This window comes from Salvelinus alpinus, chromosome 5 (assembly GCF_045679555.1).
Source record: "Salvelinus alpinus chromosome 5, SLU_Salpinus.1, whole genome shotgun sequence".
Lineage (NCBI taxonomy): Eukaryota > Metazoa > Chordata > Actinopteri > Salmoniformes > Salmonidae > Salvelinus > Salvelinus alpinus.
Window position 1 is genome coordinate 22845070 of NC_092090.1, and position 25414 is coordinate 22870483.

The 25414-nt window shown below is 48.6% G+C and overlaps 1 protein-coding gene across 1 annotated transcript; it reads left to right on the top strand.

Moving 5' to 3' along the window:
• The first annotated feature begins 22896 nt into the window (after positions 1 to 22896).
• LOC139575271 (uncharacterized) lies at positions 22897 to 23895 on the top strand. The gene has a single exon (XM_071400230.1). The coding sequence runs from the start codon at positions 22897 to 22899 to the stop codon at positions 23893 to 23895; it is 999 nt and encodes a 332-aa protein (XP_071256331.1).
• The last annotated feature ends 1519 nt before the right edge of the window (positions 23896 to 25414 follow it).

Genomic DNA, 25414 nt, shown 5'->3' on the forward strand with positions numbered 1-25414 from the left:
GCCCTGCAGACAGAACAGAGAGACCAGCTAGGGGAGGATGGTGCTGGTCCCTGGGCCCTGCAGACAGAACAGAGAGACCAGCTAGGGGAGGATGGTGCTGGTCCCTGGGCCCTGCAGACAGAACAGAGAGACCAGCTAGGGGAGGATCGTGCTGGTCCCTGGGCCCTGCAGACAGAACAGAGAGACCAGCTAGGGGAGGATGGTGCTGGTCCCTGGGCCCTGCAGACAGAACAGAGAGACCAGCTAGGGGAGGATGGTGCTGGTCCCTGGGCCCTGCAGACAGAACAGAGAGACCAGCTAGGGGAGGATGGTGCTGGTCCTTAGGGTGTTGGCAATACACAGACAGACTATCACACACAGGACACAGCCACACAGGACGCAGGTACACAGGACACAGGTACACAGGACGCAGGTACACAGGACACAGGTACACAGGACACAGCCACACAGGACACAGGTACACAGGACACAGGTACACAGGACGCAGGCACAAAGGACACAGGCACACAGGACGCAGGCACACAGGACGCGGGGACACAGGACACATGCACACAGGACGCAGGCACACAGGACACAGCCACACAGGACACAGGTACACAGGACGCAGGCACAAAGGACACAGGCACACAGGACGCAGGCACACAGGACGCGGGGACACAGGACACATGCACACAGGACGCAGGCACACAGGACGCAGGCACACAGGACACAGGCACACAGGACACAGGCACACAGGACACAGGCACACAGGACACAGGCACACAGGACACACTGTGGTTCCTCAGGCGGACAGGCAGAGCAGGGAGTTGTTTTATTTGAGTGGGTGTGTGTGTTTTTGTGCCTGCCTGCGTGCTTGCATATGTGTGTGTGTGTGTCTGCTAGAGATGTATCATGCTGACAGGCTGGCCTCAGAGAAGCAGAGCCTCCCTTAGAAACCCTCTGTCCTAATGGCCTGCAGAGCTACGCACCATTATCCCTCCCAGTCCCAGTCTCAGTCTGTCATACCGCGGTACAGCACGCGCTACAGTTCTCAGCACGGTACACAGCCCAGACACTACTCCACGGTACACAGCCCAGACACTACTCCACGGTACACAGCCCAGACACTACTCCACAGTACACAGCCCAGACACTACTCCACGGTACACAGCCCAGACACTACTCCACGGTACACAGCCCAGACACTACTCCACGGTACACAGCCCAGACACTACTCCACGGTACACAGCCCAGGCACTACTCCACGGTACACAGCCCAGACACTACTCCACGGTACACAGCCCAGACACTACTCCACGGTACACAGCCCAGACACTACTCCACGGTACACAGCCCAGACACTGCTCCACGGTACACAGCCCAGACACTACTCCACGGTACACAGCCCAGACACTACTCCACGTTACACAGCCCAGACACTACTCCACGGTACACAGCCCAGACACTACTCCACAGTACACAGCCCAGGCACTACTCCACGGTACACAGCCCTGACACTACTCCACGGTACACAGCCCTGACACTACTCCACGGTACACAGCCCAGACACTACTCCACGGTACACAGCCCAGACACTACTCCACGGTACACAGCCCAGACACTACTCCACGTTACACAGCCCAGACACTACTCCACGGTACACAGCCCTGACACTACTCCACGGTACACAGCCCAGACACTACTCCACGGTACACAGCCCTGACACTGCTCCACGGTACACAGCTCCTCAACCCCCTCGGTCCCCTGCAGTCCAACCGCTACACTGGTCAGCCTGTGATAGAGATTGAGACAGTGTGGAGTGTGTGGGAGGTGAACAACATCTCCAAAATGGTTCCTAAGTTGAAAAGTTTCAATGTTAAAGTGGTGGATTATTAGCACCTTCCCTTCCCTGGGAGAAAGCTTACAGTAGCCCATCATCAGCCAGACATGGGCCATGTCAACGGCCCATTGCCATGTTGCTCGTCAGCTTTACATCACGGCCGATGGCGGTAGATATCACTAACAGCAACATGCTGAATGTCAGTTAGCCATGTCTGGTAACACTGTTGGACTGCTAGTGGTTACATAGAGTACAAAACCAGGTGTGACATCAACTACAGAGGAAACCAGGTGAGTTCTCTCTCCAGCCAATCAGTATAATTTATTGATCAACCAGGAAGAAACAAAATTCCACAGTTCCACAGCAGGACTGTTAGAACTGGACGACCAGAGGTGTCCCAGTTTATAAAGGTAAAGAAGAGCTGTAGTCTGAGTGTGTGAGAGAATGTTTGTGTATGTGAGAGACTGTTTGTGTGTGTGAGAGACTGTTTGTGTGTGTGAGAGACTGTTTGTGTGTGTGAGAGACTGTTTGTGTGTGTGAGAGACTGTGTGAGTGTGTGAGAGACTGTTTGTGTGTGTGAGAGACAGTGTGTGTGTGTGTGAGAGACTGTTTGTGTGTGTGAGAGATTGTGTGAGTGTGTGAGAGACTGTGTGAGTGTGTGGGAGACTGTTTGTGTGTGTGAGAGACTGTGAGTGTGTGAGAGACTGTGTGATTGTGTGAGAGACTGTGTGAGTGTGTGAGAGACTGTGTGAGTGTGTGAGAGACTGTGTGAGTGTGTGAGAGACTGTTTGTGTGTGTGAGAGACTGTTTGTGTGTGTGAGAGACTGTTTGTGTGTGTGAGAGACTGTTTGTGTGTGTGAGAGACTGTGTGAGTGTGTGAGAGACTGTTTGTGTGTGTGAGAGACAGTGTGTGTGTGTGTGAGAGACTGTTTGTGTGTGTGAGAGATTGTGTGAGTGTGTGAGAGACTGTGTGAGTGTGTGGGAGACTGTTTGTGTGTGTGAGAGACTGTGAGTGTGTGAGAGACTGTGTGATTGTGTGAGAGACTGTGTGAGTGTGTGAGAGACTGTGCGAGTGTGTGAGAGACTGTGTGAGTGTGTGAGAGACTGTGTGTGTGTGTGTGAGAGACTGTGTGAGTGTGTGAGAGACTGTGTGAGTGTGTGTGAGTGTGTGAGAGACTGTGTGAGTGTGTGAGAGACTGTTTGTGTGTGTGAGAGACTGTTTGTGTGTGTGAGAGACTGTGTGAGTGTGTGAGAGACTGTTTGTGTGTGTGAGAGACTGTTTGTGTGTGTGAGAGACTGTTTGTGTGTGTGAGAGACTGTGTGAGTGTGTGAGAGACTGTTCGTGTGTGTGAGAGACTGTGTGAGTGTGTGAGAGACTGTTTGTGTGTGTGAGAGACTGTGTGAGTGTATGAGAGACTGTTTGTGTGTGTGAGAGACTGTGTGAGTGTGTGAGAGACTGTTTGTGTGTGTGAGAGACTGTTTGCGTGTGTGAGAGACTGTTTGTGTGTGTGAGAGACTGTGTGAGTGTGTGAGAGACTGTTTGTGTGTGTGAGAGACTGTGTGAGTGTGTGAGAGACTGTTTGTGTGTGTGAGTGTGTGAGTGTGTGAGTGTGTGAGAGACTGTGTGAGTGTGTGAGAGACTGTGTGAGTGTGTGAGAGACTGTGTGAGTGTGTGAGAAACTGTGTGAGTGTGTGAGAGACTGTCTGAGTGTGTGAGAGACTGTGTGAGTGTGTTAATTCACTGACCTATCGGTCTGAGTACATGAGACCATTCTGAATAGACTGATAATAAACACATGGTATGCTTTGTTCTACAGCCTTCGTCTCACAACACTCTGCTTCTATTACTGACCTCAACTGGACCAAAACATCCGAGGACAGGCACTCACACACACACACACACACACGCGTGCGCGGGCTAACACGCACGCATGCACACACACACACCACTCTGTCACGGTCCAACGTCTTTAATATGCACTTCCACCAGAGGGGGTTTGTGATTGTCTTAATCAGTTGCTTAGTCTCAAATGGCACCCTGCTCCCTATATAGTGCACTACTTTTGACCAGTTTGCATAAGGCTCTGGTCAAAAGTAGTGTACTTTATAGGAAATAGGGTGCCATTTGGGACACTTCTCTTCGTATTTGTATCCAAAGCACTCTATGCAGAGCACCACACTACAAACCCCTACAGTTATACAGCCATAATGCTCAGTGCAGTCAAACACGGGATTTTCCTGTGTTTCATATATATTTCCACACTATGAGGTTGGAATAATACTGTGAAATAGTGAAAATTATAATAATACATTTTTAGTGTAAGAGCTGTTGAAAAGACCACCTGAAATTTCAGCCTGTTGTGGTGTAATGGAGTTTTGACCAGCCTGGTGACATCAGGCACTACAATAGTTAATAGACCAATAAGAAGTTCCAAACCAGCCAATAACAGCTAGTGTTCCCCTCCCCACTCAGACCACTCTCAGACAGTCCCAGCTAAATTCTTGCTTAAGAAAATGCTCTCGCTAAGAAGCTATTTTTGTTTCTTTTTGACCATTTAAATTGAAAACAATCACACTAAGGTACTTAATTATTAACCAGAAATGATTGAATATTGATTTTAAAATGACATCACTGGACCTTTTAAGTCAAGTAATACATAGTAGTAAATAGAGTCTCAGTCAGCGGGTGATTACAACTCTATAACACCAGTCAAACAGAGGGATGGTACCAACACAATCAATGCTTCATCATCTACTTATCAAATATAATACGTACACTCAGAGCTCCCAAGTGACACAGCGGTCTAAGGCACTGCATCTCGGTGCTAGAGGCGTCACTACAGACCCTGGTTCGAATTCCAGGCTGTGTCACAACCGGCCGTGATTGGGAGTCCCATAGGGCGGCGCACAATTGGCCCAGCGTCATCCGGGTTAGGTTTTGGCCGGGGTAGGCCGTCATTGTAAATAAAAATGTGTTCTTCACTGACTTGCCTAGTTAAATAAAAATACAAAAAGAAAATAAACTGCTGCTACTAAATACAGTTTAATGTTAAAGTAAGATGTGGTGTCCAATCTGAAACATAACGTTAATTTAACTTAAACTGAAAAGAGTGCATGCTATGCTGCTGAGAGATAGGAGAGAGAGAGAGAGAGAGAGAAAGAGAGGAAGAGGGTAGTTGCTGTGCTCCTGTGAAGAGAGTGTGAATTCACAGGCTGGGTGTGAATGGCTAACACTGGTGAGAGAGGGGACAAAGAAGAGGAGAAGGGGTGAGGCCCAGGGGTGAGAGAGGTTGGGAAGGGTGGGTAAGGACAGGGAACAAGAGGAGTGAGGATGGAGGGCAGGAGGGTAACTGAGTTGCGAAGAGGAGGGGAGGACCACGCCTAACTAACTGTGGCATGCTGCCCTCTGTCACACACACACACGCAAACGTGCACAGATGGAGAGGAGAGGAAAAAGAGAGAGAGAGAGAGAGAGAGAGAGAGAGAGAGAGAGAGAGAGAGAGAGAGAGAGAGAGAGAGAGAGAGAGAGAGAGAGAGAGAGAGAGAGAGAGAGAGAGAGAGAGAGAGAGAGAGAGAGAGAGAGAGAGAGAGAGAGAGAGAGAGAGAGAGAGAGAGAGAGTAGAACAAGACAGGAGAGGAGAGAGAGAAAGAGAAAGCAAGAGAAGGAGTAGAGTGGTTAAGATGGACAGCCTCCACACAGACCTGTGACTGTCAAGTGTTTTGGGACTGTAGGTTAGAGCTCCCTCTGGATGAGACTGTGTTTACTCCAGTTGCTCTGCTGTGGAAGACTGTTAGCTTAGCGTTGACACAGCTCTCTCCCAATGGGCCCGCTAATGCTACGGCTAATTCAATTCGCCAGCCCTTCGTTCGAGCCCTGACACATCTGGATTCTAATTGCCACTCAAACCTTTCTGAATAACTTATGAATTCTAAACGACCTAATTTGCATGCTGCAGTGGTGTAGTAGCAGTACAGTACAGATGGCTTTGCCTGCGTGGTGTGAGGGTAATAAATGTAATCCATGCTTTTGGATTGTATATTTAATATAGATTCATATTTAATATTATGAACAAACCCGTGGGAAAGCCTCTACCCAGACACATCTTGACCAATAACTCCATTATGGAGTAATGTGACAGGTATGGAGAGAAGAAAGAAGTGGCCACTTCCCAACACTCCCTCCCTCCAAACCACCCCTCCCTCCTTACCTCCCTCCAACACTCCCTCCCTCCAAACCACCCCTCCCTCCTTACCTCCCTCCCTTCTTCCCTCCCTACCTCCTTACCTCCCTCCATCACTCCCTCCCTCCAAACCACCCCTACCTCCTTACCTCCCTCCCTACCTCCCTACCTCAGTAAAGCGGTGCCTGGGTAGAATGCCAGGTATGTGAGAGAGGTGTGTGCTCTCAGATGTTCAAGGTCTGAGTTTCCTGGCAAAAATAATGAATGATCTGACAAACGATTTCCTCTGAGTCAGAAGATACTTAGAATGGAGAAACTGGGAGAAAGAGGGGGACGGGGTGAGAGAGAGACAGAGACAGAGAACGAGAACGGTTGTCCTTGACAGAAAGTGAAGCAACAATGTATCCCGTAGCAACAGACAGGGAGGGGCTTGAGGGAGATGAATTTAGACGCCTCTCTGCTTCACACCCTATCGATCACACACGCACACCCACACACTGTCTCATCCCACACACACTTCCACAGTCGTCAGGGTGACCTCCATAGTGACCAGCATCCCCTGGCCGTCGTGGTGACAGCAGCATAAATTACAGATCTGGAGTCAGCACACAAACACTGATGAAAGGACAGAGCTCTCCTATCTGATGACCAATCTCAATGGGACATTCTATTCTCCTCTCCTATCTGATGACCAATCTCAATGGGACATTCTATTCTCCTCTCCTATCTGATGACCAATCTCAATGGGACATTCTATTCTCCTCTCCTATCTGATGACCAATCTCAATGGGACATTCTATTCTCCTCTCCTATCTGATGACCAATCTCAATGGGACATTCTATTCTCCTCTCCTATCTGATGACCAATCTCAATGGGACATTCTATTCTCCTCTCCTATCTGATGACCAATCTCAATGGGACATTCTATTCTCCTCTCCTATCTGATGACCAATCTCAATGGGACATTCTATTCTCCTCTCCTATCTGATGACCAATCTCAATGGGACATTCTATTCTCCTCTCCTATCTGATGACCAATCTCAATGGGACATTCTATTGTCCTCTCCTATCTGATGACCAATCTCAATGGGACATTCTATTCTCCTCTCCTTCTCTTTTTCTTCTTTCGACCTCTTCCTCCTCAAGTACATCCTCCTCTCTTCCCCCTCCCCCTTCTCCCACTATCCTCCCTCTTCTTTTGACCCTATCCTACCCTCTCTCTTGTACATTACAAATGTAATATTATATATATGCAGTGTTGTAACAATGTACAAATGGTTAAAGTACACAAGGGAAAATAAATAAGCATAAATATGGGTTGTATTTACAATGGTGTTTGTTCTTCACTGGTTGCCCTTTTCTTGTGGCAACAGGTCACAAATCTTGCTGCTGTGATGGCACACTGTGGAATTTCACCCAGTAGATATGGGAGTTTATCAAAATTGGATTTGTTTTCGAATTCTTTGTGGATCTGTGTAATCTGAGGGAAATATGTCTCTCTAATATGGTCATACATTGGGCAGGAGGTTAGGAAGTGCAGCTCAGTTTCCACCTCATTTTGTGGGCAGTGAGCACATAGCCTGTCTTCTCTTGAGAGCCATGTCTGCCTACGGCGGCCTTTCTCAATAGCAAGGCTTTGCTCACTGAGTCTGTACATAGTCAAAGCTTTCCTTAAGTTTGGGTCAGTCACAGTGGTCAGGTATTCTGCCACTGTGTACTCTCTGTTTAGGGCCAAATAGCATTCTAGTTTGCTCTGTTTTTTTGTTAATTCTTTCCAATGTGTCAAGTAATTATCTTTTTGTTTTCTCATGATTTGGTTGGGTCTAATTGTGCTGTTGTCCTGGGGCTCTGTGGGGTGTGTTTGTGTTTGTGAACAGAGCCCTAGGACCAGCTTGCTTAGGGGACTCTTCTCCAGGTTCATCTCTCTGTAGGTGATGGCTTTGTTATGGAAGGTTTGGGAATCGCTTCCTTTTAGGTGGTTGTAGAATTTAACGGCTCTTTTCTGGATTTTGATAATTATTGGGTATCGGCCTAATTCTGCTCTGCAAGCATTATTTATCTCTCTCTCTCTCTCTCTCTCTCTCTCTCTCTCTCTCTCTCTCTCTCTCTCTCTCTCTCTCTCTCTCTCTCTCTCTCTCTCTCTCTCTCTCTCTCTCTCTCTCTCTCTCTCTCTCTCTCTGTTTTGTTCTGTCCCAGAAGTCTTTGTTCTCCGTGTGTGTGTCAGAGGGATAGAAGGCTGTGACCACATCAGTAGGACGTTGTTGGAACAAGGCTTTGATAGAGACTAGATACAGTAAAGGTTGTTGGTAGGTAAAGATAAATCAGGAAGTAAACTGTACAATCCCCAGCACACACACACAGGAGGAGGGAAAGGGAGAGAGGGAGGGAGGGAGAGGTGATGGTTGGTTGGGTTAGGAGGAGGGAGAGGGAGAGAGGGAGGGAGGGGTGATGGTTGGTTTGGTTAGGAGGAGGGAGAGGGAGGGAGGGAGGGAGGGAGGGAGGGAGGGAGGGAGGGAGGGAGGGAGGGAGGGAGGGAGGGAGGGAGGGAGGGAGGGAGGGAGAGGTGATGGTTGGTTGGATTAGGAGGAGGGAGAGGGAGAGAGGGAGGGAGGAAGGGGTGATGGACGGGGTCCAGGGCTGGATGTCTCTTTACGTCTGGCATCCTCTTCTTCTCTCACACACAATAGGCCACGAGAGAGAGAGAGAGTGTGTGTGTGTGTGTGTGTGTGTGTGTGTGTGTGTGTGTGTGTGTGTGTGTGTGTGTGTGTGTGTGTGTGTGTGTGTGTGTGTGTGTGTGTGTGTGTGTGTGTGTGTGTGTGTGTGTGTGTGTGTGTGTGTGTGTGTGTGTGTGTGTGTGTGTGTGTGCCAACTAACTAAAACTGCTGACAGTAAACCAGGAAAGTGAATTTTCTGGCTGTGGTTGAGGCTTAGTGCTGTTGTCTCTGGGTTTCATTAGATGAAGGGGGAAAGAGAAAGAGAGAGATGGAGAGAGAGAAGAGCGGAGAATCCAGCAGATCTGGGCAGAGGAAAGAGAGAGAGGGATGGAGAGAGAGAAGAGCGGAGAATCCAGCAGATCTGGGCAGAGGAAAGAGAGAGAGGGATGGAGAGAGAGAAGAGTGGAGAATCCAGCAGATCTGGGCAGAGGAAAGAGAGAGAGGGATGGAGAGAGAGAAGAGCGGAGAATCCAGCAGATCTGGGCAGAGGAAAGAGAGAGAGGGATGGAGAGAGAGAAGAGCGGAGAATCCAGCAGATCTGGGCAGAGGAAAGAGAGAGAGGGATGGAGAGAGAGAAGAGCGGAGAATCCAGCAGATCTGGGCAGAGGAAAGAGAGAGAGGGATGGAGAGAGAGAAGAGCGGAGAATCCAGCAGATCTGGGCAGAAGAAAGAGAGAGAGGGATGGAGAGAGAGAAGAGCGGAGAATCCAGCAGATCTGGGCAGAGGAAAGAGAGAGAGGGATGGAGAGAGAGAATAGCGGAGAATCCAGCAGATCTGGGCAGAGGAAAGAGAGAGAGGGATGGAGAGAGAGAAGAGCGGAGAATCCAGCAGATCTGGGCAGTGGAAAGAGAAAGAGAGAGATGGAGAGAGAGAAGAGCGTAGAATCCAGCAGATCTGGGCAGAGGAAAGAGAGAGAGGGATGGGATGAACAGAAGGAATTAGGAAGATAAACAGAGATATAGAAAGGGATGTAGAGAGGAGAGAGAGTGGATGCTGAGGCTCACACACACACACACACACACACACACACACACACACACACACACACACACACACACACACACACACACACACACACACACACACACACACACACACACACACACACACACACACATGCACACTAATACGCACACACACACACACACTCTTACACACACAAACACAGACAAACACACACAGAGACACATGCGTACGCACGCACGCACACACACACGGACGAACACACACTTAGTATTCATCTCTCTCTCTGTCAGTATTCCTTAAACACTGCTAAATCTTCAGAAGACTCCCAGTCATATCAGCTATACTGTTTAACTGCACACACACACACACACACACACACACACACACACACACACACACACACACACACACACACACACACACACACACACACACACACACACACACACACACACACACACACACACACACACACACACACACACACACACACACACACACACACACACACACACACCACAGCTCTTCTCTCCTCTTCTCTCCTCTTCTCCCTCTCCTCTTCTCCCTCTCCTCTCTCCTCTCATCTCTCTGTTATCAGGGACATCAGAGTAGGAGGGACAGTTTACATCATTAACGCCTGTTTAAGATTTTAGTAGCGTACTAAATTACCTATTGCATATGCAAATGGAACATATGTTTAGCTGTTAGCTCCGGCGTTTAAAGGCCTGTATGACTGAAGGGTGGAAAAATGAGCTTCATAAATGGATTAGTAAATTCATAACCTCACTGAGGCTGATAATAGGCCTTCACTGTTTATAACATCTGGGAGAGAACATCAAATCAGATCAGTCTCCTTACACACACACACACACACACACACACACACACACACACACACACACACACACACACACACACACACACACACACACACACACACACACACACACACACACACACACACACACACACACACACACACACACACACACACACACACACACACACACACACACACACACACACAGAATGAAATAGGGGTGATTAGGGCAGGCAGAGAAAGTGGATGCTGAGGCAGGACGTATCACAGGTGAGATCTGGCCCAGGTGAACCTTTAATTTCCTGTCCTGCATGTATGTGGGCGGCTCTCCTGTAGAGAGACATCCTGATACACAGCTGCTCACACACACTCACACATACATACATGCACACTCTCGTGCATACACACACACACACACACACACACACACACACACACACACACACACACACACACACACACACACACACACACACACACACACACACACACACACACACACACACACACACACACACACACACACACACACACACACACACACACACACACACACACACCTGTACACACGAACCACACCTCTTCCCTCCTCTCCTCCTCTCCTCTCTTCTTCTCTCCTCTCCTCTTTCTGTGATCAGGGACATCAGAGTAGGAGGGACAGCTTATGACCTAAATGACCTATTGCATATGCAAATGGGCATATGTTTAGCTGTTAGCTCTGGTGTTGAAAAGCCTGTAAGACTGAAGGTTAGAAAAATGAGCTTCATTAATGGACGGGCATTCGCTATACTCCAAGATGGTGTAGCAGTCAGACGTCTTTTGTCCTTGTCGTGTCCTGTGTATATATATTTTTATATATATTGTTATATTTTTATATACTTTATATTTTTCTTAACCTCAACTTCAACATACTCTCCTGCAATCCACCTCACCCAATGTGGTATGGATCTGCTATTTTCTTTACTTTTGAACACAGAAGCTAGCCAGCTAACTAGCTACTAGCTAGTAGTCAGCTAGCCACTGCTAGCGGTCATCAGCTACCTTTAGCCTGGACAACTCTCGCCAGTCTGCACAGCGCGACTCAAACCAGAGCAAATCAGACGTATTTTTCTCCATTTCTCCGGATTCCTACCCGCAAGCTCTGAACCTTTTCACCTGGATCATCGCAGCTAGCTATCTGCTATCCGAGTGGCCACTCCTGGCTACCGTCTCTGTCCCAAAGCAAGAACCAATTAGTCTGGAGCTAGCTTTTGCTAGGCCCATCTCCCAGCTAGCCGAAGAGGTCCATCAGCCACTCCTTGGGTTACAATACCAATTTTACCAATTGGCATGGACCCCTTTAACTGCCAACACGGAGCCCCTCCGACCCATCATGACTGGACTACCGATGTAATTCATCCGAGGGGGTTTTTCAACTTTTTTCAACTGGTTCGCGACGTCCCCTGAATGCCCATCTGCTAGCCTGTTATCTACGGCCCGCTAGCTGTCTAGAGCATATCGGACTGTTAGCTGAAGAGGCCAATCGGACAAATTCTTTGGCCACTATACCTATTTTGCCAATTGGCCTGGACCCTTTTACCACACGAAGCCCTGCTGATCCATGACGACTGATCTGCCGACGTAACCGCACGAGGGGGCTACAACAGACTTCTTCCGTCACGACGTCCCTCTAAGGCCCTTCTGCTAACTTGCTAGCCCAGGCCCGCTAGCTGTCTGATTCCCCGTGTCGCTGGCCTGCCGAGCTACTCACTGGATCCCTATGATCACTCGGCTACGCATGCCTCTCCCTAATGTCAATATGCCTTGTCCATTGCAGTTTTGGTTAGTAATTATTGCCTTATTTCACTGTAGAGCCTCTAGCCCTGCTCAATACGCCTTAGTTAACCCTTTATTTTCATCTCAAAACACATGCGGTGACCTCACCTGGTTTAAATGATGTTTCTAGAGACAATATCTCTCTCATTGTCACTCAATGCATAGGTTTACCTCCACTGTATTCACATCCTACCATACCTTTGTCTGTAAATTATGCCTTGAATCTATTCTACCGTGCCCAGAAACCTTCTCCGTTCGGAACTCTCTGTTCCGAACGTACTAGACGACCAGTTCTTATAGCCTTTAGCCGTACCCTTATCCTACTCCTCCTCTGTTCCTCTGGTGATGTAGAGGTTAATCCAAGCCCTGCAGTGCCTAGCTCCACTCCACTCAAGATAGAACTGCCAAAGGGGGCGGAGTTGAAATCTACTGCAGAGATAGCCTGCAGAGTTCTGTCTTACTATCCAGGTCTGTACCCAAACAATTCGAGATTCTACTTTTAAAAATCCACCTTTCCAGAAACAAGTCTCTCACCGTTGCCGCTTGCTATAGACCACCTTCTACTCCCAGCTGTGCCCTGGACACCATATGTGAATTGATTGCCCCCCATCTATCTTCAGAGCTCGTGCTGTTGGGTGACCTAAACTGGGACATGCTTTACACCCCGGCCATCCTACAATCTAAGCTTGATGCCCTCAATCTCACACAAACGACCACCCCTCATCACTGTCAAGTGCTCCCTAAAACACTTCAGCGAGCAGGCCTTTCTAATCGACCTGGGTATCCTGGAAGGATATTGACCTCATTCCGTCAGCAGAGGATACCTTGTTATTCTTTAAAAGTAATTTCCTCACAATCTTAAATAAGCATGCCCCATTCAAAAAATGTAGAACCAGGAACAGATATAGCCCTTGGTTCACTCCAGACCTGACTGCCCTTGACCAGCACAAAAACATCCTGTGGGGTACTGCATTAGCATTGAATAGACCTGCGATATGCAACTTTTAAGGGAATTAAGGAACAAATATACACAGGCAGTTAGGAAAGCAAAGGCTAGCTTTTTCAAACACAAATTTGCATCCTGTAGCACAAACTCCAAAAAGTTCTGGGACACTGTAAAGTCCATGGAGAATAAGAGCACCTCCTCCCAGCTGCCCACTGCACTGAGACTAGGAAACACTGTCACCACCGATAAATCCGCGATAATTGAGAATTTCAAGAAGCATTTTTCTACAGCTGTCCAAGCTTTCTACCTGGCTACCCCAATAGCCCTAACTTGCCCAAGCCTCCCCATTTCTCCTTCACCCAAATTCAGATAGTTGATGTTCTGAAAGAGCTGCAAAATCTGGACCCCTACAAATCAGCCGGGCTAGACAATCTGGACCCTCTCTTTCTAAAATGATCTGCCGAAATTGTTGCAACCCCTATTACTAGCCTGTTCAACATCTCTTTCGTATCGTCTGAGATTCCCATAGATTGGAAAAACTGCTGCAGCCATCCCCCTCTTCAAAGGGGAAACACTCTAGACCCAAACTGCTACAGACCTATATCTATCCTACCCTGCCTTTCTAAGGTATTCGAAAGCCAAGTTAACAAACAGATTACCGACCATTTCGAATCCCACCGTACCTTCTCCGCTATGCAATCTGGTTTCAGAGCTGGTCATGGGTGCACCTCAGCCACACTCAAGGTCCTAAATGACATCATAACCGCCATCAATAAGAGACATTACTGTGCAGCTGTATTCATCAACCTGGCCAAGGCTTTCGACTCTGTCAATCACCACATTCTTATCGGCAGACTCAAGAGCCTTGGTTTCTCAAATGACTGCCTCGCCTGGTTCACCAACTACTTCTCTGATAGAGTTCAGTGTGTCAAATCGGAGGGCCTATTGTCCGGACCTCTGGCAGTCTCTATGGGGGTGCCACAGGGTTCAATCCTCGGGCCGACTCTTTTCTCTGTATACATCAATGATGTCGCTCTTGCTGCTGGTGATTCTATGATCCACCTCTATGCAGATGACACCATTCTGTATACTTCTGGCCCTTCTTTGGACACTGTGTTAACTAACCTCCAGACGAGCTTCAATGCCATACAAAACTCCTTCCATGGCCTCCAACTGCTCTTAAATGCTAGTAAAACTAAATGCATGCTCTTCAGCCACCTTCACTCATGCTGCCAAACATACCCTCGTAAAACTGACTATCCTACCGAACCTTGACTTCGGCGATGTCATTTACAAAATAGCCTCCAACACTCTACTCAGCAAATTGGATGCAGTCTATCACAGTGCCATCCGTTCTGTCACCAAAGCCCCATATACTACCCACCACAGCTGGCCCTCGCTTCATATTCGTCACCAAACCCACTGGCTCCAGGTCATCTATAACACTTTGCTAGGTAAAGCCCCACCTTATCTCAGGTCACCATAGCAGCACCCACCCGTAGCACGCGCTCCAGCAGGTATAGTTCACTTGTCACCCCAAAGCCAAATCCTCCTTCGGCCGCCTTTCCTTCCAGTTCTCTGCTGCCAATGACTGGAACAAACTGCAAAAATCACTGAAGCTTTAAGCACCAGCTGTCAGAGCAACTCACAGATCACTGCACCTGTACATAGCCCATCTGTAAATAGCCCATCCAACTACCTCATCCCATACTGTTATTTGTTTTATTTATTTTGCTCCTTTGCACCCCAGTATCTCTATTTGCACACTCATCTTCACACTCATCTTCATCTATCACGCCAGTGTTTAATTGCTATATTGCAACTATTTCGCCACTTTGGCCTATTTATTGCCTTACCTCCCTTATCCTACCTCATTTGCACACACTGTATATAGACTTTTTATATTGTATTATTGACTGTATGCTTGTTTATTCCATGTGTAACTCTGTGTTGTTGTTTTTGTCGCACTGCTTTGCTTTATCTTGGCCAGGTCGCAGTTGTAAATGAGAACTTGTTTTCAACTAGCCTACCTGGTTAAATAAAGGTGAAATAGGCTGATAATAGGCCTTCACTGTTTAGAACAGGGGTGTCAAACATACGGCCCGCGGGCCGGAACCGGCCCCCAAGGAGGTTCGATCAGGCCCGCAGGATAATTTGAAAGTGGAAAAAATGCATAAAAGACATGGAATTAATATTTTTAATTCGCTGCAATTCATGGATTATCCGCTAAGGGGCGCACTCTTTCCATCAGAGTAGAAGACAAGCCGCATCACTGAGACAGACTGAAAACAGCAGACGGTATCAATGCGCCATCTGCTGCTTGTTACGACGTTGTTAATACCTTGGTCTCTACCTCTCCGCTACACCCTCATTAGCCAAAATGTCGTTATCCAAACGGAGAAAAGTAGATAAGGAGTGTAGAATTTTCAAAGAAAAATGGACCACGTCCTATTTATTTACAGAGATGCACGGAAAACCTTCGTGCTTGGTGTGTTTGCAACAAGTTTCGGTATTGAAGGAATATAATATTCGACGCCACTACGAGACTCATCACAGCGAAAAATATGACGGCTTGCAAGGACAACTGAGAAGAGATAAGATTAACGAATTGCTGGCGGGTCTGAGGAAACAAATTTCAATATTTTCCTAATGTTCTTGTGCTTCTTTACACCAAAACAAAGGAAAGACATGATATTTTGGTTATTTATAGCAGAGTATGGTATAATTTTAATGGTCCGGCCCACTTGACATCTCCCTAGGCCGTATGTGGCCCACGATGCGAAATGAGTTTGACACCCCTGGTTTAGAACATCTGGGCGAGAACATCAAATCAGATCAGTCTCCTTACACACACACACACACACACACACACACACACACACACACACACACACACACGCACACACGCACACACGCACACGCGCACACGCGCACACACGCTCACGCGCACGCGCGCACACACACACACACAATGAAATAGCAATGATAGCGGCAGGCAGGCTGTTAAAGATTGTGAAGAGTGTCAGTTATGAGCTGGACATTCAGTAGAACATCTAGAGAGGGGAGGGAGCCTGAGGAGAGATTCCATAATTGACACACAGAGGAATCCTGTAGCCCTGTGTTGTCCCATTAGAGAGAACACACCAATTACACTCTACTAATTATTAACTTTGATCATTCTGGCTTTCAAAAGGAAAAATGACTAATTAACATGGTGACGTGGGTTTTTTCTGAAGTAATTTCAGCGAGCGAGAGTGACTCATCTGTTGTATAATTGTGTTTGAGTTTTGGAGGGTGTTGAGGTTCCTATGGGATGCCAGATAGTCTTACCAAGAACAGAAGTGATTGAAGTAGTTATTTTGACTCATTCTGTTCAGATTCTGGCCAGGCTCTCACAGGGGATGTGGCACTCACACAATCACTCACACACACAACCACGCACACACACAACCACACACACAACCATGCACACACACAACCACGCACACACACACACAACCATGCACACACACAACCACACACACACACACACACCCACTCACACACACACACCCACTCACACACACACACCCACTCACACAGTTGTCAATAAAAGACAGTAGAAAAGAGTCTACGTCGTCATTTTGTAATCTTTTGGATGGGGGAAGGCAGTGGGGCGGAGGCAGAGAGTGGACGGGACAGAGGGGAGGTAGAGATGGGGAGGTAGAGAGGGGGAGACAATGGGGTGGGAGAGAAGTAGAGGATGGATGAAGAAACTGAGGGGAGGTGGGTTTGGTGACACTCAATGCTCTGAGCATTGAGTGTTGTGTGAGTCAGAGTAAAGGAATGAAGGGAGAGTGGGTTGAGAGTGGAGTATAGCATACTATTTTCCATGTAGTGAAAGATATAGGGAATAGGGTGTCATTTGGGATGCAACCAAAGACATGGGGGGGTGGGAAGCATTAAGTGGTACTTCTACAGAGGATTGGGGGATCAGGAGGGTTATAGAAGAGGAGGAGGGGTGGAGGGTTGGAGGGTCAGGAAGGTTATAGAGGAGGAGGGTTGGAGGGTCAGGAGGGTTATAGAGGAGGAGGAGTGGAGGATCAGGAGGGTGATAGAGAAGGAGGAGTGGTGGAGAGTTGGGGTGTCAGCAGGGTAATAGAGGAAGAGGAGGGGTAGAGGATTGGGGGGTCAGGAGGGTTATAGACGAGGAGTGGTGGAGGGCCAGGAGGGTTATGGGGGAGGAGGAGTGGTGGAGGGTTGGGGTCAGGCGGGTTACAGAGGAGGAGGGTTGGGCAATCTGGAGGGTTATAGAGGAGGAGGGGTGGAGGGTTGGGGGGTCAGGTGTGTTATAGAGGAGGAGGGTTTGGGGGTCAGGTGGATTAAAGAGGATGAGGAGGAGTGGAGGTTTCGGAGGTCATAAAATATAACTAGAGGAGGAGGAGGGGTGGAGGGTCAGAATGGTTATAGAGGAGAAGGAGGGGTGGAGAGTTGGGGTGGTTAGGAGGGTTATAGAGGAGCAAAAGGGTTGGAGGGTTGGGGGGTCAGGAGGGTTATAGAGGAGGAGGGTTGGGGTGTTGGGGGGTCAGGAGTGTTATGGAGGAGGAGGGGTGGGGTGTTGGGGGGTCAGGAGGGTTATAGAGGAGGAGGAGGGTTGGAGGGTTGGGGGGTCAGGAGGGTTATAGAGGAGGAGGAGGGTTGGAGGGTTGGGGGGTCAGGAGGGTTATAGAGTAGGAGGGTTGGGGTGTTGGGGGGTCAGGAGGGTTATAGAGGAGGAGGAGGGTTGGAGGGTTGGGGGGTCAGGAGGGTTATAGAGGAGGAGGGGTGGGGTGTTGGGGGGTCAGGAGGGTTATAGAGGAGGAGGAGGGTTGGAGGGTTGGGGGGTCAGGAGGGTTATAGAGGAGGAGGAGGGTTGGGGTGTTGGTGGGTCAGGAGGGTTATAGAGGAGGAGGAGGGTTGGAGGGTTGGGGGGTCAGGAGGGTTAATGAGGAGGAGGGTTGGGGTGTTGGGGGGTCAGGAGGGTTATAGAGGAGGAGGAGGGTTGGAGGGTTGGGGGGTCAGGAGGGTTATAGAGGAGGAGGAGGGTTGGGGTGTTGGGGGGTCAAGAGGGTTATAGAGGAGGAGGGTTGGGGTCAGTAGGTTCATAGAGGATTTGATTTGATTTGGATCTCTTTTAGTCCCCATTTGGACTAATCTTCCAAGAGTCCTTAAACATGAAAATACAATTTATAATACGAACACATTTTCACATATAACACACTATTACAAACATACATAATGACCCAATAAATACTCAATCTAAAGAATATTGATTCTTTATCTACTATAGTCCCACAACATTTCTAAGTATTATATTTAAATCGTTTTAAAATAATGTTTAAATGTATATATTGAAAGGTTTCTGGTTTGCTCAGTTAATTTATTCCATTTCTTTATTGCTCTAAATCGAAATGTTCTTTTGCCTATTTCTCTTTTCTTTCTGGACAACACATAGATGGTAGACAATCTACAGATTTTTACGGAATGTCTGTCTCTTACCAACTGAATACCGTTGTGAATTGAACTTGACCGTTTTAAATTATGTATATTATGAAATAAAATAAGCATGTTTTTTTCAATTATCTTGTCGATTGATGACCAACCAAGAACACTGCGCATAACTGCAACAGAAGAACCATATCTCCACCTTAAAACAATCCTTGCTGCTTTGTTCTGTGCATTCTGCAGCCTCCTAACTTCACTTGATGATGCATTTCCCCAGACCACAGAACAGTAGTTCACCTGACTCTCAATTAATGCTTGTGTTATTTGGTGAATAATTTTCCTGGTAAATATTTAGCTATCCTTCTGATTATGCATGCTGTTTTAATACTTTGTTTTACATAGATGAGTTATTTGAGACGGCCATGATAAGCAGTTGTCTAGCTGCACTCCCAATAGTTTGGTTTCTGCCACTTCTTCAATTTGTACTCCTCCCATACTTAATTGTGTCCCATGCTGTTTTGGCCTTTTCCTAGTGGAACAGACCAACATAACTCTGGTTTTCTTGGTGGAAGTTCAGGGGGGTTATAGAGGATGAGGAGGGTTGGAGGGTGGGGGATCAGGAGGGTTATAGAGGAGGAGGAGGGTTGGGGTCAGGATGGTTATAGAGGAGGAGGAGGGTTGGGGTCAGGAGGGTTATAGAGGAGGAGGGGTGGAGGTTCAGGAGGGTTATAGAGGAGGAGGAGGGTTGGGGTCAGGAGGGTTATAGAGGAGGAGGGGTGGAGGTTCAGGAGGGTTATAGAGGAGGTGGAGGGGTGAAGGGTTGGGGGGTCAGGTGGGTGAAAGAAGAGGAGGACGGTTGGGATATCATTAAGGTTATAGAGGAGGAGGGGTGGAGAGTCAGGAGGGTTATAGAGGAGGAGGAGGGGTGTGGGTCAGGAGGGTTACAGATGAGGAGCGGTGGAAGGTTGAGGGGGTCAGGAGGGTTATAGAGGAAGAGGAGGGGTGGAAGGTTGTGGGGGTCACAAGGGTTATAGAGGATGAGGAGGGTGGTGGGTTGGGGGGATCAGGAGGGTTATAGAGGAAGAGGAGGGGTGGAAGGTTGTGGGGGTCAGGAGGGTTATAGAGGAAGAGGAGGGGTGGAAGGTTGTGGGGGTCACAAGGGTTATAAAGGAAGAGGAGGGGTGGAAGGTTGTGGGGGTCAGGAGGGTTATAGAGGAAGAGGAGGGGTGGAAGGTTGTGGGGGTCACAAGGGTTATAGAGGATGAGGAGGGTGGTGGGTTGGGGGGATCAGGAGGGTTATAGAGGAGGAAGTGTGGAGGGTTGGGGGGTCAGGAGGGTTATAAAGGAGGAGGGTTGGGGTGTCAGGAAGGGATATAGAGGAGGAAAAGGGTTGGAGGGTGCAGGGGTCAGTTGGGTTATAAAGGATAAGAATTGAGTGTTGGGGGGTCAGGATGGTTATAGAGGAGGAGGGGTGGAGGGTCAGGAGGTTTATTGAGGAGGAGGAGGGATGGAGGTTCAGGAGGGTTATAGAGGAAGATGAGGTGTGAAGGGTTTGTGGGGTCAAGTGGGTTAAAGAGGAGGAGGGATGGAGGGTTTGGGGGTCTGGATGGTTATAGAGGAGGAGGAGGGTTGGGATGTCATTAAGGTTATAGAGGAGGAGGAGGAGGAGTGGAGAGTTGGGGGGTCAGGAGGGTTATAGAGGAGGAGGAGGGTTGGAGGGGTCAGGAGGGTTACAGAGGAGGAGGAGGATTGGAGGGGTCAGGAGGGTTACAGAGGAGGAGGAGGATTGGAGGGGTCAGGAGGGTTATAGAGGAGGAGGAGGGTTGGAGGGGTCAGGAGGGTTACAGAGGAGGAGGAGGATTGGAGGGGTCAGGAGGGTTATAGAAGAGGAGGAGGGTTGGAGGGGTCAGGAGGGTTATAGAGGAGGAGGAGGGTTGGAGGGGTCAGGAGGGTTATAGAGGAGGAGGAGGGTTGGAGGGGTCAGGAGGGTTATAGAGGAGGAGGAGGGTTGGAGGGGTCAGGAGGGTTACAGAGGAGGAGGAGGATTGGAGGGGTCAGGAGGGTTATAGAAGAGGAGGAGGGTTGGAGGGGTCAGGAGGGTTATAGAGGAGGAGGAGGGTTGGAGGGGTCAGGAGGGTTATAGAGGAGGAGGAGGGTTGGAGGGGTCAGGAGGGTTATAGAGGAGGAGGAGGGTTGGAGGGGTCAGGAGGGTTATAGAGGAGGAGGAGGGTTGGAGGGGTCAGGAGGGTTATAGAGGAGGAGGAGGGTTGGAGGGGTCAGGAGGGTTAAGTGATGAAACTGTTAGGAGATGATTACTGATGTCATCATTTCAGCTCCTCTACTCTAGCAGTACACACACACCCTCCTGTTAGGAGATGATTACTGATGTCATCATTTCAGCTCCTCTACTCTAGCAGTACACACATACCCTCCTGTTAGGTGATGATTACTGATCTCATCATTTCAGCTCCTCTACTCTAGCAGTACACACACACCCTCCTATTAGGTGATGATTACTGATCTCATCATTTCAGCTCCTCTACTCTAGCAGTACACACACACCCTCCTGTTAGGTGATGATTACTGATCTCATCATTTCAGCTCCTCTACTCTAGCAGTACACACACACCCTCCTGTTAGGTGATGATTACTGATGTCATCATTTCAGCTCCTCTACTCTAGCAGTACACACATACCCTCCTGTTAGGTGATGATTACTGATCTCATCATTTCAGCTCCTCTACTCTAGCAGTACACACACACCCTCCTATTAGGTGATGATTACTGATCTCATCATTTCAGCTCCTCTACTCTAGCAGTACACACACACCCTCCTATTAGGTGATGATTACTGATCTCATCATTTCAGCTCCTCTACTCTGGCAGTACACACACCCTCCCAGCGTATTTATGTGATGATTGTACAATAGGCATGTGTCTGTCCGCTACTTGTCCCTAACTGACCCCCTGTGGTGAACACAGATTATCACTGAGCTGCGTCAGATAAAGATTGACTCATATAACTGTTATTACTGAGAGGAGAGAGGAGGGCATTATTATTACTGGAAGATACCAGGAGGTTTGACCTGCTGTCTGCCTTGGGGGGTCAGGAGGGTTATAGAGGAGGAGAGAGGAGGGCATTATTATTACTGGAAGATACCAGGAGGTTTGACCTGCTGTCTGCCTTGGGGGGCCAGGAGAGTTATAGAGGAGGAGAGAGGAGGGCATTACTATTACTGGAAGATACCAGGAGGTTTGACCTGCTGTCTGCCTTGGGGGGTCAGGAGGGTTATAGAGGAGGAGAGAGGAGGGCATTATTATTACTGGAAGATACCAGGAGGTTTGACTTGCTGTCTGCCTTGGGGGGCCAGGAGAGTTATAGAGGAGGAGAGAGGAGGGCATTACTATTACTGGAAGATACCAGGAGGTTTGACCTGCTGTCTGCCTTGGGGGGTCAGGAGGGTTATAGAGGAGGAGAGAGGAGGGCATTATTATTACTGGAAGATACCAGGAGGTTTGACTTGCTGTCTGCCTTGGGGGGCCAGGAGAGTTATAGAGGAGGAGAGAGGAGGGCATTACTATTACTGGAAGATACCAGGAGGTTTGACCTGCTGTCTGCCTTGGATGATTTCATAACGTTTCAATTTGCTTGTCTCCAGATCTTTAGTCAGTGAGAACAGACATTACTGCGTCCTATATGGCACCCTACTTATAGTGCTCTACCTTTGACCAGGGGTAATAGGGATCTAGTCAAAAGTAATGCACTAAATAGGGAATAGGGTGCAATTTTGGACACAGTATCTGTCCTTGTACAAGCACTTAACTTATCTCCACTCTCCAACAACCATCTCTTATATCTCTCTTCTCCCCTATACACCTCACCCTACATAACCTCACACTCCAGTCCCCTCACACATCTCACACACACACCCTCTTTGCTCTCCTCTCTTCTCCTCTCATTTAATCTCCTTCCCACTCTCCCACATCCCACACTTTCTCCCCCTCTCCTCTATTTTCCTTCCTTCCCTCTCTCCCACACACCCCACCTCCCCTCCTCTTCTCTCCTACCCCTTCCAGAGTTGCAGTGTCTCATGGGAGAGAGGAGTGGAAAGCGCCACAACGTTGTGAATCAATAGGCTTTTCCACGGCCTCTTGGCCAGCCTAGAAATCAATGGTTGAGGGAAATGAAGCTGTAGACTTTGAATACATTACGCACCCTGATGCAGGAGGCAAACAGCTCAGTTCCAAACAGCCCCGTTCCAAACAGCCCCGTTCCAAACAGCCCAGTTCCAAACAGGCCAGTTCCAAACAGCCCAGTTCCAAACAGCCCAGTTCCAAACAGACCAGTTCCAAACAGCCCAGTTCCAAACAGCCCAGTTCCAAACAGACCAGTTCCAAACAGACCAGTTCCAAACAGCCCAGTTCCAAACAGCCCAGTTCCAAACAGACCAGTTCCAAACAGACCAGTTCCAAACAGACCAGTTCCAAACAGCCCCGTTCCAAACAGCCCAGTTCCAAACAGACCAGTTCCAAACAGCCCAGTTCCAAACAGCCCAGTTCCAAACAGACCAGTTCCAAACAGCCCAGTTCCAAACAGCCCAGTTCCAAACAGCCCAGTTCCAAACAGACCAGTTCCAAACAGCCCAGTTCCAAACAGCCCAGTTCCAAACAGACCAGTTCCAAACAGCCCCGTTCCAAACAGCCCAGTTCCAAACAGCCCAGTTCCAAACAGCCCAGTTCCAAACAGCCCAGTTCCAAACAGCCCAGTTCCAAACAGCCCAGTTCCAAACAGACCAGTTCCAAACAGCCCCGTTCCAAACAGCCCAGTTCCAAACAGACCAGTTCCAAACAGCCCAGTTCCAAACAGCCCAGTTCCAAACAGCCCAGTTCCAAACAGCCCAGTTCCAAACAGCCCAGTTCCAAACAGACCAGTTCCAAACAGACCAGTTCCAAACAGACCAGTTCCAAACAGTCCAGTTCCAAACAGTCCAGTTCCAAACAGACCAGTTCCAAACAGTCCAGTTCCAAACAGTCCAGTTCCAAACAGTCCAGTTCCAAACAGCCCCGTTCCAAACAGACCAGTTCCAAACAGCCCCGTTACAAACAGCTCAGTTCCAAACAGCCCAGTTCCAAACAGCCCCGTTCCAAACAGCCCAGTCTGCTGGATTAGGATGTAGAAAGTAGATAGAACACTCTTTCCTGTTCTAATACTTCTCTCTACATCCTCTGTTTTCTCCCGTCAAAATGCAGTCTGGGAAAATAGATTTTGTCAGTTATCCATTTAAGCAGACACTCTTATTCAGAGGTCAAGAGCACATCAGCAGAGTTCTCACCTAGTTGGCTCGGGGAGTCAAACCAACGACCTTTCAGTTACTGGCCCAATGCACTTAACCGGTACACTACCTGCCACCTACACATCTGACTGGCAGGTAAATTACTTCCTTAAACCAGGGTTTTGGTTTTAGAGAGAATCATTTGGTCCATTCCTTTTTATATGCTATACTTTTTGTATAATTCTTGCCAGATTTGTTGGTTTTCTCTAGTGTTTAGCTGCTGTATATTCCTCCTTTGTTACAGGACTCTCTATAGAGAGAGAGGGGGGAAGAAGAGAGAGAGGGAGAGAGAGGTGTCCTGTCCTGCAACACAGAAAGAATACACAGAAAGAATACACATACACTCAAATGATGGTGTGTGTTACCATACTAAAGCCACCTGGCCTGGTCTCCTCTGCTCCAGCCCTGCCTGCTCTCACACCTACTGGCCATATGGTCCTTCTGCTCCGTACAGTGGCCCAAGGTGCTGCTCCAATCACAGGCCAATCGTTCCAGTCTGACAGAGACTGCAGCAGGGTAATTAATAGAAAACACTAACAACTCTGTAGGCTGATTAATTAGGAGGATTTCACCCTGTATTATGAAACTGGCATGTATTATTCAGGAGGTTTATTCAAAACAACATACAGAAAAAGGAGAGAGGGAGAGAGAGAGAGAGAGAGAGAGAGAGAGAGAGAGAGAGAGAGAGAGAGAGAGAGAGAGAGAGAGAGAGAGAGAGAGAGAGAGAGAGAGAGAGAGAGAGAGAGAGAGAGAGAGAGAGAGAGAGAGAGAGAGAGAGAGAGAGAGAGAGAGAGGCCGTCATTGTAAATTTGAATTTGTTCTTAACTGACTAGTCTAGTTAAATAAAAGTAAAAAGAATAAAGGTTAGGATGAGGGTGGGAATAGTGTTGGGGGTGAGGGGTTGGGGCTAAGGAAGGGTGAGGGATGGGGTGGTGAGGGGTTGGGGCTAAGGAAGGGTGAGGGATGGGGTGGTGAGGGGTTGGGGGTAAGGAAGGGTGAGGGATGAGGGGGTGAGGGGTTGGGGCTAAGGAAGGGTGAGCGATGGGGTGTTAAGGGGTTGGGGCTAAGGAAGGGTGAGGGATGAGGGGGTGAGGGGTTGGGGCTAAGGAAGGGTGAGGAGTGGGGGGGTGAGGGGTTGGGGCTAACGAAGGGTGAGGGATGAGGTGGGTGAGGGGTTGAGGGATGAAGGGGTGAGGGTTTGGGGCTAAGGAATTGTGAGGGATGAGGGGTGAGGGGTTGGGGCTAAGGAAGGGTGAGGGATGGGGTGGTGAGGGGTTGGGGCTAAGGAAGGGTGAGGGATGAGGGGGTGAGGGGTTGGGGCTAAGGAAGGGTGAGGGATGGGGTGGTGAGGGGTTG

Excerpts from the sequence above, each read along its gene's own strand:
- LOC139575271 (XM_071400230.1), top strand. The coding sequence starts at position 22,897 with ATGGTTGAGGGAAATGAAGCTGTAGACTTTGAATACATTACGCACCCT.